This window comes from Geotrypetes seraphini, chromosome 2 (genome assembly GCF_902459505.1).
Source record: "Geotrypetes seraphini chromosome 2, aGeoSer1.1, whole genome shotgun sequence".
In the NCBI taxonomy this organism is placed as follows: Eukaryota; Metazoa; Chordata; class Amphibia; order Gymnophiona; family Dermophiidae; genus Geotrypetes; species Geotrypetes seraphini.
This window is the reverse complement of record NC_047085.1, coordinates 527,395,255-527,409,535: the sequence shown is the minus strand read 5'-3', so window position 1 is coordinate 527,409,535 and position 14,281 is coordinate 527,395,255. Positions and strand designations below refer to the sequence as shown.

The 14,281-nt window shown below is 43.1% G+C and overlaps 1 protein-coding gene across 3 annotated transcripts in view; it reads right to left on the bottom strand.

Moving 5' to 3' along the window:
• Nucleotides 1-14,281, bottom strand: part of SLC4A2 (solute carrier family 4 member 2) — a 205,222-nt gene that overhangs the window by 37,974 nt on the left and 152,967 nt on the right. For all 3 annotated transcript variants that reach the window (XM_033932744.1, XM_033932743.1, XM_033932745.1), the window contains one exon: nucleotides 5,233-5,455. In XM_033932744.1, the coding sequence (XP_033788635.1) occupies nucleotides 5,233-5,455 (223 nt within the window). The remainder of the gene's footprint in view (nucleotides 1-5,232; nucleotides 5,456-14,281) is intronic.

Here is a 14,281-nt window from a genome sequence, read left to right as displayed (position 1 = left end):
ATATCTCCCCTTTCTCCTTTCTTCACAGCCCATTTGATATCTGTGGTAACGCTCCTTCCAAGGTTTGCATTCTGCCCCATCAATATTGCTCTTCAGAGCTGAAGTCTCATACACCTTTCATGTATATTTGCATTCCTACATATCTTGGAGTGATTGTCGATGATCAATTAAATTTTGAAGGACAAGTTTCTGCGTTAGTAAAGTCATGTTTCTATTCATTAAGAACATTAAGAGCCGTGAGAGGAGTGTGTGGCGCAGTGGTTGGAGCTATAGCCTCAGCACCCTGGGGTTGTGGGTTCAAATCCCACGCTACTCCTTGTGACCCTGGGTAAGTCACTCAGTCCTCCATAGCCCCAGTTGTGAGTCCACCGGGACAGATAGGGAAAATGCTTAGATAACCTTGATAGGCAGTATATAAACACCTAATAAACTTGAAACCATCCTAATTGATTTCTAAATTAGACTATTGTAACATCATATATGTGGGTCTTTCAAAGATTAATGATTCAAAATACTGATATTACTGGATTTTAAAAAGAAATTTGATAAAATCATAAGAACATAAGAAGCGCCATCTCCGGATCAGACCTTCGGTCCATCAAGTCCGGCGATCCGCGCACGCGGAGGCCCTGCCAGGTGTACCCTGGCGTAATTTATAGTCCATCATATCTTTATATGCCTCTCTTAAGGAGATATGCATCTAGTTTGCTCTTGAAGCCTAGGACGGTCGATTCCGCAATAATCTCCTCTGGGAGGGCATTCCAGGTGTCAACCACTCTCTGAGTGAAGCAGAACTTCCTGACATTAGTCCTGAACCTGTCCCCCCTTAGCTTCATTTCATGTCCTCTTGTCCGTGTCAAATTGGACAATGTAAATAATCTTCTCTGCTCTATTTTGTCGATTCCTTTCAGTATTTTGAAGGTCTCGATCATATCCCCACGCAGTCTCCTTTTCTCAAGGGAGAACAATCCCAGTGTTTTAAGTCGATCCTCGTATTCCAGTTTCTCCATACCCTTCACCAGTTTTGTTGCTCGTCTCTGCACCCTCTCCAGCAGTTTTATATCCTTCTTTAGGTAGGGAGACCAATGTTGGACGCAGTATTCCAAGTGGGGTCTGACCATTGCCCTATAAAGCGGCATTATTACTTTCTCCGATCTACTCGAGATTCCTTTCTTTATCATGCCCAACATTCTATTTGCCTTCTTTGCCTTATTTACAATTTCATTTGTTGCCAGTTTTTTTTTTAATTAAAATCAAACTTAAAGCTCAGGTTTTTATACATAGAACATTTATTCTTCAACAACACCTTCTACACTGACTAGATCAATTCAAGCCAACAGGTTGTTGCTTCCTTCAGTTAATAGGGCCATATGAGAGCCAAAGAGAAATAACGCATTTTATTTTATTGCCCCGCAATTATGGAATCATTTGTCATGGTAATTGAGGGCAGAAGTAAATATTAAAGCATTTAAGACTATGCTGAAAACTTTCTATTTATGTGAAGTATTTGGGCAAGATTCAGTTTTGTCAGAACTAATTCATATATATTAAGAACATAAGAATAGCCTTACTGGGTCAGACCAATGGTCCATCAAGTCTAGTAGTCTGTTCTCACAGTGGCAATCCAGGTAACTAGTACCTGGCCAAAACCCAAGAGTAGCCAAATTCCAGGGCAAGCAGTGGCTTCCCCCATGTCTTTCTCAATAACAGACCTGGACTTTTCCTCTAGGAAATTGTCCAAACCTTTCTTAAAACCAGATACACTATCCGCTCTTACCACAACCTCTGAAAAAATATTTCCTCCTATTGGTTTAAAAAATATTTCCCTGTAACTTCATCAAGTGTCCCCTAGTCTTTGTAATTTTTGACAGAGTGAAAAATCAATCCACTTGTACCCGTTCTACTCCACTCAGGATTTTGCAGACTTCAATCATATGTCCTCTCAGCCATCTCTTTTCCAAGCTAAAGAGCCCTAAGCTTTTTAGTCTTTCCTCATATGAGAGGAGTTCCATCCTCTTTATCATCTTGGTTGCTCTTCTTTGAACCTTTTCTAGTGCTGCTATATCTTTCTTGAGATAAATAGACTTGAATTGAATGAAATACTTCAGATGAGGTTGCACCATGGAGTGATATAGAGGCATTATAACATTTGTAATCTTCTTAACCATCCCTTTTAAATAAATTCTAGCATCTTGTTGCTTTTTTGGCCACCTCTATACATTGGGCAGAAGGTTTCATCCCAGATTCTTTTCTTTGGCACTAACCCCCTAAGGTGGACCCTAGCATCTGGTAACTGTGATTTGGGTTATTAAGAAAGGGATGGTTAACAAGACTAAGAATGTTATAATGCTCCTGTGTCACTCCATGGTGTGACCTCACCTCAAGTATTGCATTCAGTTCTGGTGTTCTTATCTCAAGAAAGATACAGCAGCACTAGAAAAGGTTCAAAGAAGAGCGATAAAGAGGATGGAACTCCTCTCGTATGAGAAAATCTAATCTAATCTAATCTAATCCTTAGGTTTGTATACTGCATCATCTCCACGTTCGTAGAGCTCGGCGCGGTTTACAGTAGATGAAATAGGAAGGAACTACAACAAAGAGTTAGAGGTAAAAGTGTGAGGAATATTTAGAGGACTTGGGATGCCAGATATAAGAGATTTTTTATACCAAAGTTGGAGAGAGGCTTACATTTTTGAGAAAAGCCAGGTTATCAGATGTTTGCGGAAAACTTGGAGAGAGCTCAAGTTCCGAAGAGGGGAGGTAAGGTTGTTCCAGAGCTCAGTGATTTTGAAGTGGAGGGAGGTCCCTAGCTTTCCTGTATGGGAAATGCCTTTTAGCGAGGGGAAGGATAGTTTTAATTTGTGGGAGGGTCTGGTGGTATTAGGGTTTGAGGAATTCCAAGAAAAAGGGATAAAGGGAGGGAGGATACCGTGTAGGATTTTGAAAGCTAAAAAGGCACATTTATAGTGGACCCTGGCGATTATCGGAAGCCAGTGAAGCTTGGACAGGAGCGGGGAGACACGGTCAAATTTACTTTTAGCGAAGATGAGCTTGGCCGCGGCATTCTGAATCCACTGAAGTCTGTGGAGGTTTTTCTTAGTTAGGCTTAAGTAGATAGAGTTGCAATAGTCCAATCTGGAAAGGATGATGGATTGGACAAGGAGGGTAAAATGTTTTTGATGGAAGCAGGATCTAACTTTCCTCAGCATGTGAAGGCTGAAAAAGCATTTTTTTTACCAAGGATTGGAGGTGGTCATTGAAGGACAATGTGGAATCAATGATGACGCCCAAGACATTGCTCGAGAGGAGCCAGAGGGTAGTGAAATGGAGGTGGGTAGTTGGTCTAGTTTTGGGCCGAGCCAAAGAAGTCTTGTTTTGGACTCATTCAGTTTCATTTGCACAGTGTGGGCCCAGGATTGTAGGTTCATTATACAAGAGGATATGTTCTTAGACAGGTTGGTGAGGTTCGAATCGGTCTCGAGGAGGACGAGGATGTCGTCGGCATATGTGTAAATTGTTTCAAGGGGGGATAGGTGGAGGAGTTTTAGGGAGGACATATAGATGCTGAAAAGGATAGGGGATAGAGGAGAGCCTTGCGGGACTCCACAATTCGGTTTCCAGGGGGAGGATGAGGTGCCATTCATGTTGACAATGTAAGAACGAGAGCGGAGGAATTTAGAGAACCAGTCTAGAACTGTGGAGTTGATGCCTATCTCAGAGAGTTGGTAAACAAGAGTATCATGGTGGACAACGTCGAAAGCAGCGGAAAGGTCAAATTGTAGGAGGACGGCGAACTTGTTTCGAGAGTGAAGTTTTTGAACCTTTGAGATCAGGGAGGACAGTAGGGATTCGGTGCTGAAGTTAGGAAGAAAGCCATATTGATAGGGTAGAAGAATAGAGAATCTCTCTAAGTATGATGAGAGTTGGGTAGAAATGATGGACTGTAGCATCTTGGTTAGGAGAGGGATATTTGCAATTGGGTGATAGCTGGATGGTATGGAAGGGTCAAGGTCAGATTTTTTCAGTAGTGGGGTCAAGGCAATATGACCCATTTCTGGGGAGAAAAGGCCCGACTGAAGGGCAGAGTTTATGAGATTGGTGATAGAAGAGATGGTCTGTGCAGGAATATTCTCGTATAGGTAGGCAGGGAATGGGTCCAAGGAACAGTTACAGGATTTCAGTTTGAGGCAGAGATTGAGGACCAGGGATTCAGATACTCGCTCAAAGGTAGTCCAGGATCTGTCAGCTGGGATAGGGTTGGAGACCGTTAGGGTAGGAATGGAATCAGTGGGCACCAGGGAGTTGTAGGAGACTGAAGGAGGGAAGGAGCATCTCAAGGTAGAGACCTTATCGTTGAAGAATTTTGCTAGAACATCAGCTGAGGGAGAGGAGGGGAGCACGGTAGGGTCTCTTTTGGAGGTTAGGGAGCACCAGATGTTGAATAGTGTACCACTCTGATTGCTGGATCTGGAGATTTTGTCACCATAGACAAAAAGGTTAGGGCTCTTCAGCTTGGAAAAGAGATGGCTGAGGGGAGATATGATTGAAGTCTACAAAATCCTGAGTGGAGTAGAACGGGTACCAGTGGATCGATTTTTCACCCTGTCAAAAATGACAAAGACTAGGGAAACACTTGATGAAGTTACAGGGAAATACTTTTAAAACCAATAGCAGGAAATTTTTTTCACTCAGTGAATAGTTAAGCTCTGGAACGCATTGCCAGAGGATGTGGTCAAACTTGAAAACTCTCTGACTTCCCTTAATATATCTTATTAGGCCCACAGCTTTGTAAAACTTGCAATTCTACTAGTTAGGAAGAAATCCTCTCTTCTGGCATCTACAAGGTCAACAACTAGTGGACTTTCACCAATCTTTTGACAGTGAATCCTTAATGTTTTTGTCTAGCATTGTTTTCTTTTTTCCCTCATCACCATTTCTATCTTCTTTTTCTCCTGCCAGTCATATAGACTCATCTCTGTCTTTCACTGATTTTCCTACAGTAAATCAAGCCTTGGTTTCTGGCTTTACTGCCCTCCGTACGCTGCCACCCGTACTGTCCTATCTTTACTAGACAGCTTTCCAAATAGTTTGTCTTTTTCTAACAGCTTTCCAAATAGTTTGTCTTTTTCTAAGATCCTGCCTAATCCTGAGCGCTTCCATTTTTATTTAGTAATGGTGATGCTTCTAACATCTACTGGGAAGAGTTTAGCCTTTTGTTTGGACAGACTTTACCTTTATCCTCTGGTGATTTTGGTTCCTCAGTCCCTACCAGTTGCCTCTTGTCCTGCTCCACTCTCTTCTTCAGCATTTCTCTTTGGAAGTGAGCAACAGAGCGAAGCAGCTCCTCGCCTTGGACCTCCGAGGGTGGCAGGACCACGCTGCAGTCTAGGAACTCATTGATGGCATTCAGCAAATCGTAGCGGTCATCGGCTAGGTACGCAGCTTCATGGAATTGCTGGAAAAGTTAAACAGAATCTGAAAAAGTGAGCTACCTGATTTATCTTTGCCTGATAGGAACATCATAATCTCTTCCTCATGATCACTATGAGAGAAGTGATGAAAGTCTGATCGTCAGGGCCTAGAACAGGAGTGGGCAACCTTGGTCCTGGAGGGCTGCAACCTATTCAGCTTTTCAGAATTTTCTCCCGTGTATGCAAATATAACTCTTGTGCAGTATGTTCATTGGGGAAATCCCGAAAAACCACCCACCCACCCCTGACCTAGGACCTAATTCTATAGGGGAAAGATTACATATCCTAGAGTTGGCACATCAATTTATGATGCTGTGTTTCTGTATTAGGGGAAGAGAGAAAACAGGACAGGCTGGGGGAAGAAAAATAGAATATGAGGAACCCTAAGTGACCTCTACAGGGGTAATAGCTTGACTGTGACCTACAGGATGTGGAGTTTTATGAACTGTAGCTGGCTCCTTCAATGTCCATTCTTCCTTTTAACCTCATCCAAAGTCTTTGGAGTCTGCTCATTTGGTTAGTCATCTTTTCCATATCTGAACTCCAACTTTGATCATTTTAGCTGCTAAGCCAGTTCTTATTTTAAATGAAGATAAATAGTGTTATTCCAGAAAGAAGACAAGATTTAAATATAAATTATCTAATTTGTAAATGATATATATACAAGATTGTGGGATAAAACGTTCCCTCTAATATCAGATATGTATCTAGATTGATTAATAAACTCTTTTAAGATGTGCATACCACTAAGTTTAGGTCCTGCTAGGTACTTATGACCCAGACAGGATAATGGGCTTGATGCATTATGGCAATTCTTGTGGTTTTACAGTGGGTTGTCACTAAGTGAATGAAGATAGGAAAAAGGAACATGAAAATTTAGAAGATATAATGAACTACAAAATGAGGAAGTATTTAAACCACAACCCACTTGGCAATTGGAGCTTCAAGAGAGAGCTCAGACCAGAGCAGGGCAGAAACAAGATGGCAGGCCAGATGTAAAAGAACCACTGTCTTTCTGCCAAAAAGTAGCACTAACTTTACTATAGTAATACGATCTCTATTACATGCTCCCTCTTAGAACAGATGCAATAAAATATTTCGTATGGCGGAGCACTTGGGACGTTTCAGGTTCTCTTGTCATTTATAGGAAGATATTTGTACATACCGGGCTGTTCATTTTAGAGGAAATGGAAAGGAGAAATCAAGATCAAGAATGCAAATGTAGGTAAAAACATAAGAATTGCCGCCACTTGGTCAGACCAGTGGTCCATCGTGCCCAGCAAACCGCTCCTGCGGCAGCCCTTAGGTCAAAGACCAGTGCCCTAACTGAGTCTAGCCTTACCTGCATACGTTCTGGTTCAGCAGGAACTTGTCTAACTTTGTCTTGAGTCCCTGGAGGGTGTTTTCCCCTATGACAGACTCCGGAAGAGCGTTCCACTTTTCTTCCACTCTCTGGGTGAAGAAGAACTTCCTTACGTTTGTACGGAATCGATCCCCTTTTAACTTTAGAGCGTACCCTCTCGTTCACTCTACCTTGGAGAGGGTGAACAACCTGTCTTTATCTACTTTGTCTTGAGTCCCTGGAGGGTGTTTTCCCCTATGACAGCCTCCAGAAGAGCGTTCCACTTTTCTTCCACTCTCTGGGTGAAGAAGAACTTCCTTACGTTTGTACGGAATCGATCCCCTTTTAACTTTAGAGCGTACCCTCTCGTTCACTCTACCTTGGAGAGGGTGAACAACCTGTCTTTATTTACTAAGTCTATTCTCTCAAGCTAGGAGTTTATCTTGTTGGGCAGATTGAATGGGCTCCAGTCATCAAATATGGCTCACATTTTCAAAACAGAAAAGCATCTCAAAAGTGGCCAATAGATGGTTTTCTCATCAAAATATCTAAATCATCATTTTCAAAAATGGAGAACTGGGACGTTTTTCACCAAATTCGTCCAAATAGCAAAGAGGCATGGTTTCGTTTTTTGGGGGCTAGGATTTGGGCAGGCTTACAATGTGAACATTCTTCTGCAATAATGGAACAGAAAAAAAAAGAAATATGTTTTTATCTAGACCTGGTTCAATCATGACTAGAGCTGAAAAAGATGCCCTAACTGACTAGCTGACCTCCGTAGGGATGAATGCAAAACCCCTCTTAATCCCCCAGTGATCACTGACCCTTCTCCCACCCCAGTAGATACCAGGCTCTAAGACAACTCCAGATATTATGGTCATTCCTAACAAAAAGGAGCAAGTAGTTCTTTTATTTCAGCAGAAATATGTGAGACCTCCTGTACCTAAATATGTGAGAAACCTGAAAGCCTGAGGGCTATTATACTGGTGGACCTTAAGGGTCAGTAGGTTTTCCCTATTCTTGGAGGACTTTCCATACAGTACGAAGGGGTTTAGATGGGATTTGTACCTGGGTCCCTTTGAGGGAGTAAGGGGCTCTCTCTCACTGAGGCTGTAGTTAGGGCACTGGAGAGCAGGGGGCACTAGCCCAAAAGAAAGCCACCGTAGTGGAGGAAGGGCAATCCTGTTGAGTAACAGGGGTGGGTCTCAGGCAGAGAGAGCTGAAAATACCCCAGAGTGTAGTGAATTATAGAGGTCCCCAGAATTGAAAGATAGACTTCCCCTAGCCATGGGCTGAAGCAGAGTCCTGGGAAGACTGTTAAGTGAAAGGAGTGTTAAGAACATAAGAATAGCCTTACTGGATGGTCCATCAAGCCCAGTAGCCCATTCTCACGGTGGCCAATTCAGGTCCCTAGTACTTGGCCAAAATCCATTCCATGCTACCGATCCAGGGCAAGAAGAGGCTTCCCCCATGTCTTTCTCAATAACAGACTATGGACTATCCGCTCTTGCCACAACCTCTGGCAATATGTTCCAGAGCTTAACTATTCTCTCAGTGAAAAAATATTTCCTCCTATTGGTTTTAAAAGTATTTCTTTTTAACTTCGTGTGTCCTCTAGTCTTTGTAATTTTTGGTGGAGTGAAAAATTGATCCACTTGTACCTGTTCTACTCCACTCAGGATTTTGTAGACTTCAATCATATCTCCCCTCAGCCATCTCTTTTCCAAGCTGAAGAGCCCTAACCTTTTTAGACTTTCCCCTTTATCATCTCGGTCGCTCTTCTTTGAACACAGGGGCTGGGGCATTCCCCCAAATTGCCCAGTATTAGGGAGGAGCAAACAGGGCAGCTGCCCTATCTCCTGCGTAGCTTGCAAGTGACTTCACCCAAGCACCAGGGCTCTAACACTGTGCTTGCCGGCTTCCCAACTCTTCTCCTTCGAAACCGGAAGTTACGTCAAGAGGAGGGAGGGAGGAAAAGTGAAGCCGGCAAGCACAGTGTTAGAGCCCCGGAGCATGGGTGAAGTCACTTGCAGGCTATGGCAGAAGACAGGGCAGGGAGAAAGGGAAGCGTACAACTTGTTGCCCCTGCTTGTTTCGGGCCTTCCTCACTGCCAGGTCCTGCCTTCACGGAAGCAGAAAGTAGGTGGGACGCGGCAGCAAGGAAGGCCCGAAGCAAGCAGGAGCAGCGAGTTGTGAATGCTGCACTGCCAAAGGCTGTGTGGTGGGGGGCTATGTGAAACATGGGGGGTGAGAGAGACGTGGGGGATGAAGAGAGACGTGGAGGGAAGAGAGACTTGGGGGAGGAAGAGAGACGTGGGGGGAAGAGAGATGCTGCTGCTACTGCACCCAATTGGGGAGAGAGAAGGAAAGAGGAAGAAGGAAGACCAGGGAAGGGAGAGGAGAAGAATGAGAGATGCCAAGTCCATGGGAGGGATACCAGACCATGGAGGGGGAGGGATAGATGCCAGGGCATGGGGGGTGGGAAGGAGATAGAGATGCCAGACCATGGGGTGGAGTGGGAAGGGAGGGAAGAGAGAGATGCCAGAGCTAGGGGAGGGGATGGAGACAGGAAAATGGAGAGGGGGTGAAGCTGAAATGAATCATGTACAAAGGAGAGAAGGGGCACAGGATATACAGTTTATTGAAGGGACATAGAAAGAGGGAAGATGCCATATAGAACAGAGAGAGGGCGGACAGTGGATGGAAAGGGCAGAGAAAGGAAGGACAGTAGATGGGGTAGAGAGAGAGGGCAGAGGCTGGGTGGAAGGGAGAGAGGACAAATGCTGCATAGAAAGAAGAGCAAAGAAAAGATGATTAAAGCAAAAGGTAGAAAGACATTTTTTTGGTTGCTTTTTGTAGAATCAAGTAGTATTGTAACTGTATTGATAAAAATGTATAAATAGGAAATGGAAATAAGGCAATATTTTGGGGACTAAACCCCTTTCCTCAGGTCAGGCCAGATTACCATAAGAGCAGTATACTGTACTGTCCTGAATAAAGATTTGGCCTCTGAAAGCTAATTGAAAAATGGATTAGTCCAATAAAATGGTATTTTCTTATTTCTCATTATTTGTTTTATTTCTGTTTGTTAATTTGTAAAGTGATGATTGTTTTGTATCAGTTTTTTCAAATTTACGTCTACTGTCTTTATATTTTGCACAGTATTAGGGGACTGTTTCTGTGGTGTTGCATTGTAGGCAGAGTCTTTCAACTTTAGAGAGTTCCCTCTCTTTCTCCCTACCTTGGAGAGGGTGAACAATCTGTCTACATCAACTGGCCCATCTTTATCCACATGTTTATTCACACCTTTGAAGAAGTCAAGGAAACTGGTGAGGCAAGATCTCCCTCGGCTGAACTAAGTTTCCAAGTTTATTTAAAATTTCTTATACCGCTTAATCATATTTCTAAGCGGTATACAACTGTAATAAAAATATTTACTACATACAACAATTATAAACATGCTGACTCTATCTCATTAAATTATATTTGTCTATGTGTTCCACAATTTTATTTTTTATAATTGTTTCAACCATGAGGCTTACCGGGCTGTAATTTCCCAGATCTCCCCTGGAGCCCTTTTTAAAAATCGTCGTAACATTGGCCACCCTCCAATCTTCAGGTAGTAAAGATGATTTTAGTGATAGGTTACAGATCACTAACAGCAGGTCAGCAATTTCATGTTTGAGTTTGTACCCTGGGTTGTATACCATCTGATTCAGGCGATTTATCACTTTTTAATTTGTTGATTTGGCTTAGTACTTCTTCCAGATTCACTGCGATTTCTTTCAGTTCCTTCGCATCATCACCCTTTGCTAGGCTGAGGTAAGCCACTGATATATTGAAGTTCAGGACTTTTATTCCAGGTCTGGCTAGAGCTAGATCCTGAGCTAGATGGATTGTGCTAACTTGTGTTTTGAGGCAGCTGTGAGCCAAGAAAAACAAGTGTGGTAACACAGAAGTTACTTTATTTCTGTTCCTTGAAAAGTACAACTTGCTTCCTGAACCTGTGAAATAATAGGATCAGTCTGGGGTGACAAATAAAACTTCTTTTGTTCATATGCAAAGTGTGACCTCTCCTGGAAATCAGTCCCCTGATGTGAAGCTCACTGCACTGACCACAAGGCTGCTCTTCTGTACTGCTGCCATGTCTGTGTGGACAGTTTACTAGGAATGCTGCCAGACCAGGCCCTCCCTAATGTTTGGTTTTGTACATTTGGCCCTGGGATGGGTTGGTTTTTATTTCATGAATGGTACTTAAAAGATGAATATGATTGGCTTGAAAATGTCTAGCTGAAAGTAGGGTTACCATATTTTTTATGGCAAAAAGGAAGACACGTGGCCCCACCCTCAAAAATCCTCATCTCCTTCCTGGAGCTCGGGGCTGCGTCTGGAAGGCTTCTAAACATGCACGAATGTGACTCAATGATATCACATGCATTCTCAAAGGCCCTCTAGACGTGGCCCCGAGCTCTGGCACAACCGCGGCCGTCCAAAACCTGGACAAAGTGCAAGGTTTTCTAAATCCATTCAGACACGTGGACCGTTCTCTAAAAAGAGGACATGTCCGGATATGATAGGAGTTTTCAGGAAAGGAATGGAAAACAAAGATAAAAATGTTATAATGCCCTTGTATTGCTCTATTGTTCGGCCACACCTCGAATACTGGGTCACCATATAGCGGAATTAGAAAAGGTACAGAAAAGGGTGACGAAAATGATAAAATGGATGGGACGACTTCCCTATGAGGAGAGGCTAAAGAGGCTATGGATCTTCAGCTCGGAGAAGAGACGGCTCAGGGGTGATATGAAAAAAGATCTAAAAGACACTGAGGGCCGGATTCTCAAAACAAAATCGCTAAATAGGTTCCAGCTGATTTAGGAGCATTTATTTGATCAAAACGGCTTACCAAGATCTTTTGCAAACTTTCTAGCACTGCTATGCAAATGGGTTCTTCAATATTTAAATGAGCACTAGGGTGGCTTCTTAAAAATTGCCAAGCCAAGTGCGGCATCGGCCTTTGGTGACAAAAATGAGTGACTGGTCTGGGGGTGCCAGCACTGTGAAAAGCACATCTCTGGCATGTGTTTTTACATGAGCGTTTTGGGGAGAATTATTTATTTATCAATTTTCAAATAAACAATCAAGTATACACTTGTACAGAAAAGGAGAGACATTAAAGAACACATTCCAAGCAAATCAATAATTGTAATCAAAGAAAAAATAATCTTAATCTCCTCCTCAAGTCCTCAGATTATGGATCCAAGATGTAAAACGGTGAGCCTTACAAAAATCTTAGTAATATATCAATAAGAAGAAAACACAGGAACACAGTTAGCTGAAGGAAGTGACCTAATAATGACTCGCTTTTTAAAAATCGCTACTATAAGAACTATGACAGCAGCCTCTCAGTTTTTTACACGGGTTTTTGAGAATCTAGGCCTGAATGGAGTGGAAAGGGTAGATGTGAATCACTTGTTCACACTTTCCAAAAATACTAGGACTAGGAGACATACGATGAGGCTACTAAGTAGTAGATTTAAAACAAACTGTAGAAAATAGTTCTTCACACAACGTGTAATTAAACTCTGGAATTTGTTGCTGTTTAATATTTCTATAGCACTGAAAGTCATTGTACATTTGACAAGTAATAGACGGTCCCTGCTCTGAAGAGCTTACAGTCTAGTTTGGACAGGCAGATAGGACATATAGGGTTGGGGAATTCCTTGCAGAGAGAATGATAGGAAGGACATAGGTCATTTTACGATGAGTGGGAGTTAGGAACTGAACGCAGCCTCAGAAAAGTGGGCTTTTAGCTTGGATTGAATCCTGCAAGAAATGGAGCCTGCCGTGATAACTCAGGCAGTCTGTTCCATGAAGGGACGGAGTCTGGAATTAGAAGTAGAGGATAAGGGTAGGGTTAGGAGGGACTTGCCTGATGAATGGAGTTCATGGAGGTGGGGAGCATAAGGGGAGATAAGTGAGGAGAGACATTGAGAGGTTGCAGAAAGAGTGCACTTGTAGGTCAGTAAGAGGAGTTTGAATTGTATTCGGAAATGGATGGTGAGCCAATGAAATGACTTGAGTATGGCGATTCTCATGGAATCTAAGTCACGCAGCAGAATTTTGAATGAATTGGAGGGGAGAGAGATGGTTCAGCGGAAGACTTGAGACAAGCAAGTTGCAGTAATCTATGAGAGAGGTGATGGAGAGTGTAGAGAGAAGTTTTGGTAGTGTGCTTGGAAAGGAGAGGTTGGATTATGGTAATATTAAAGAGGAAGAAGTGACAGGCTTTAGCAGTTTGTTGGATTGAGTGGAGGAGAGAGAGGAGTCAAAGATGACCCTGAGATTGCAAGCTGACAAGGCAGGGAGGAGGAGAGTGTTGTCCACAAATATAGAGAATTTTATTTTGGGGAGGAAGGAGAGTTTAGGTAGAAAGATAAGGAGATGGGTCATAGCCATATTCAGTTTTAGATGAAGGTGAGACATCCAGGAAGCAAGTCAGACAGACAGGCTGAAACTCTGGCCTGAATTCCTGTAGAGATATCTGGTGTGCAGAAGTAGATCTGGGAATCATCGGCACAGTGGTAATACTGAAAACCATGGGAGGAGATCAGTGCGCCGAGGGAGTGGGTATATATGGAGAAAAGGAGAGGTCATAAGACAGAGCCTTGAGGTACACCAATTGACAGTGAGATAGTAGTGTAGGAAGATCCACCATTGCTTACACTGAAAGTGCAATGGGAGAGAGAGGAAGAAAACCAGGAGAGAACAGAACCTTAAAATCCCAGTGAGGGACAGCCTATCAAGAAAAGGTGGTGATCAACAGCATCAAAAGCAGCAGATAGATCGAGAAGGATGAAGATAAAGTAAAGGCCTTTGGATCTTGCCAGAAACAGATCATTAGAGTGAGGAACGGTTGGGTAAGTTGCAGCTATACTCACTCGAGAAACGCAGAGAGAGGGGTAACAAGATCGAGACATTCAAATATGTCACGGGCCGTATCGAGGTGGGAAGAAGATCTCTTTTGTCTTAAAGGACCTACAGAGTTAACAAGAGGGCATCCGTTGAAAATCAGGGGTGGAAAATTTCATGGCAACATCAGAAAATATTTCTTCACCGAAAGGGTGGTTGATTGCTGGAATAATCTTCCACAACAGGTAATTGAGGCCAGCAGCATGCCAGATTTTAAGAAAAGATGGGATTGGCTTGTGGGATCCCTTCATGGAGGTACTTATGGGGTGAGTCATTAGAGTGGGCAGACTAGATGGGCCGTGGCCCTTTTCTGCCGTCATTTTCTATGTTTCTAGAATGGAGTGGGTAAAAGCCTGATTGACAGCGTGCCAGACTTTAAGAATAAATGGGATACCCATGTGGGATCCCTACAAGGGTCAAGATAAGGAAATTGAGTCATTAGGGCATAGACAGGGGGTGGGTAAGCAGAGTGGGCAGACTTGATGGGCTGTAGCCC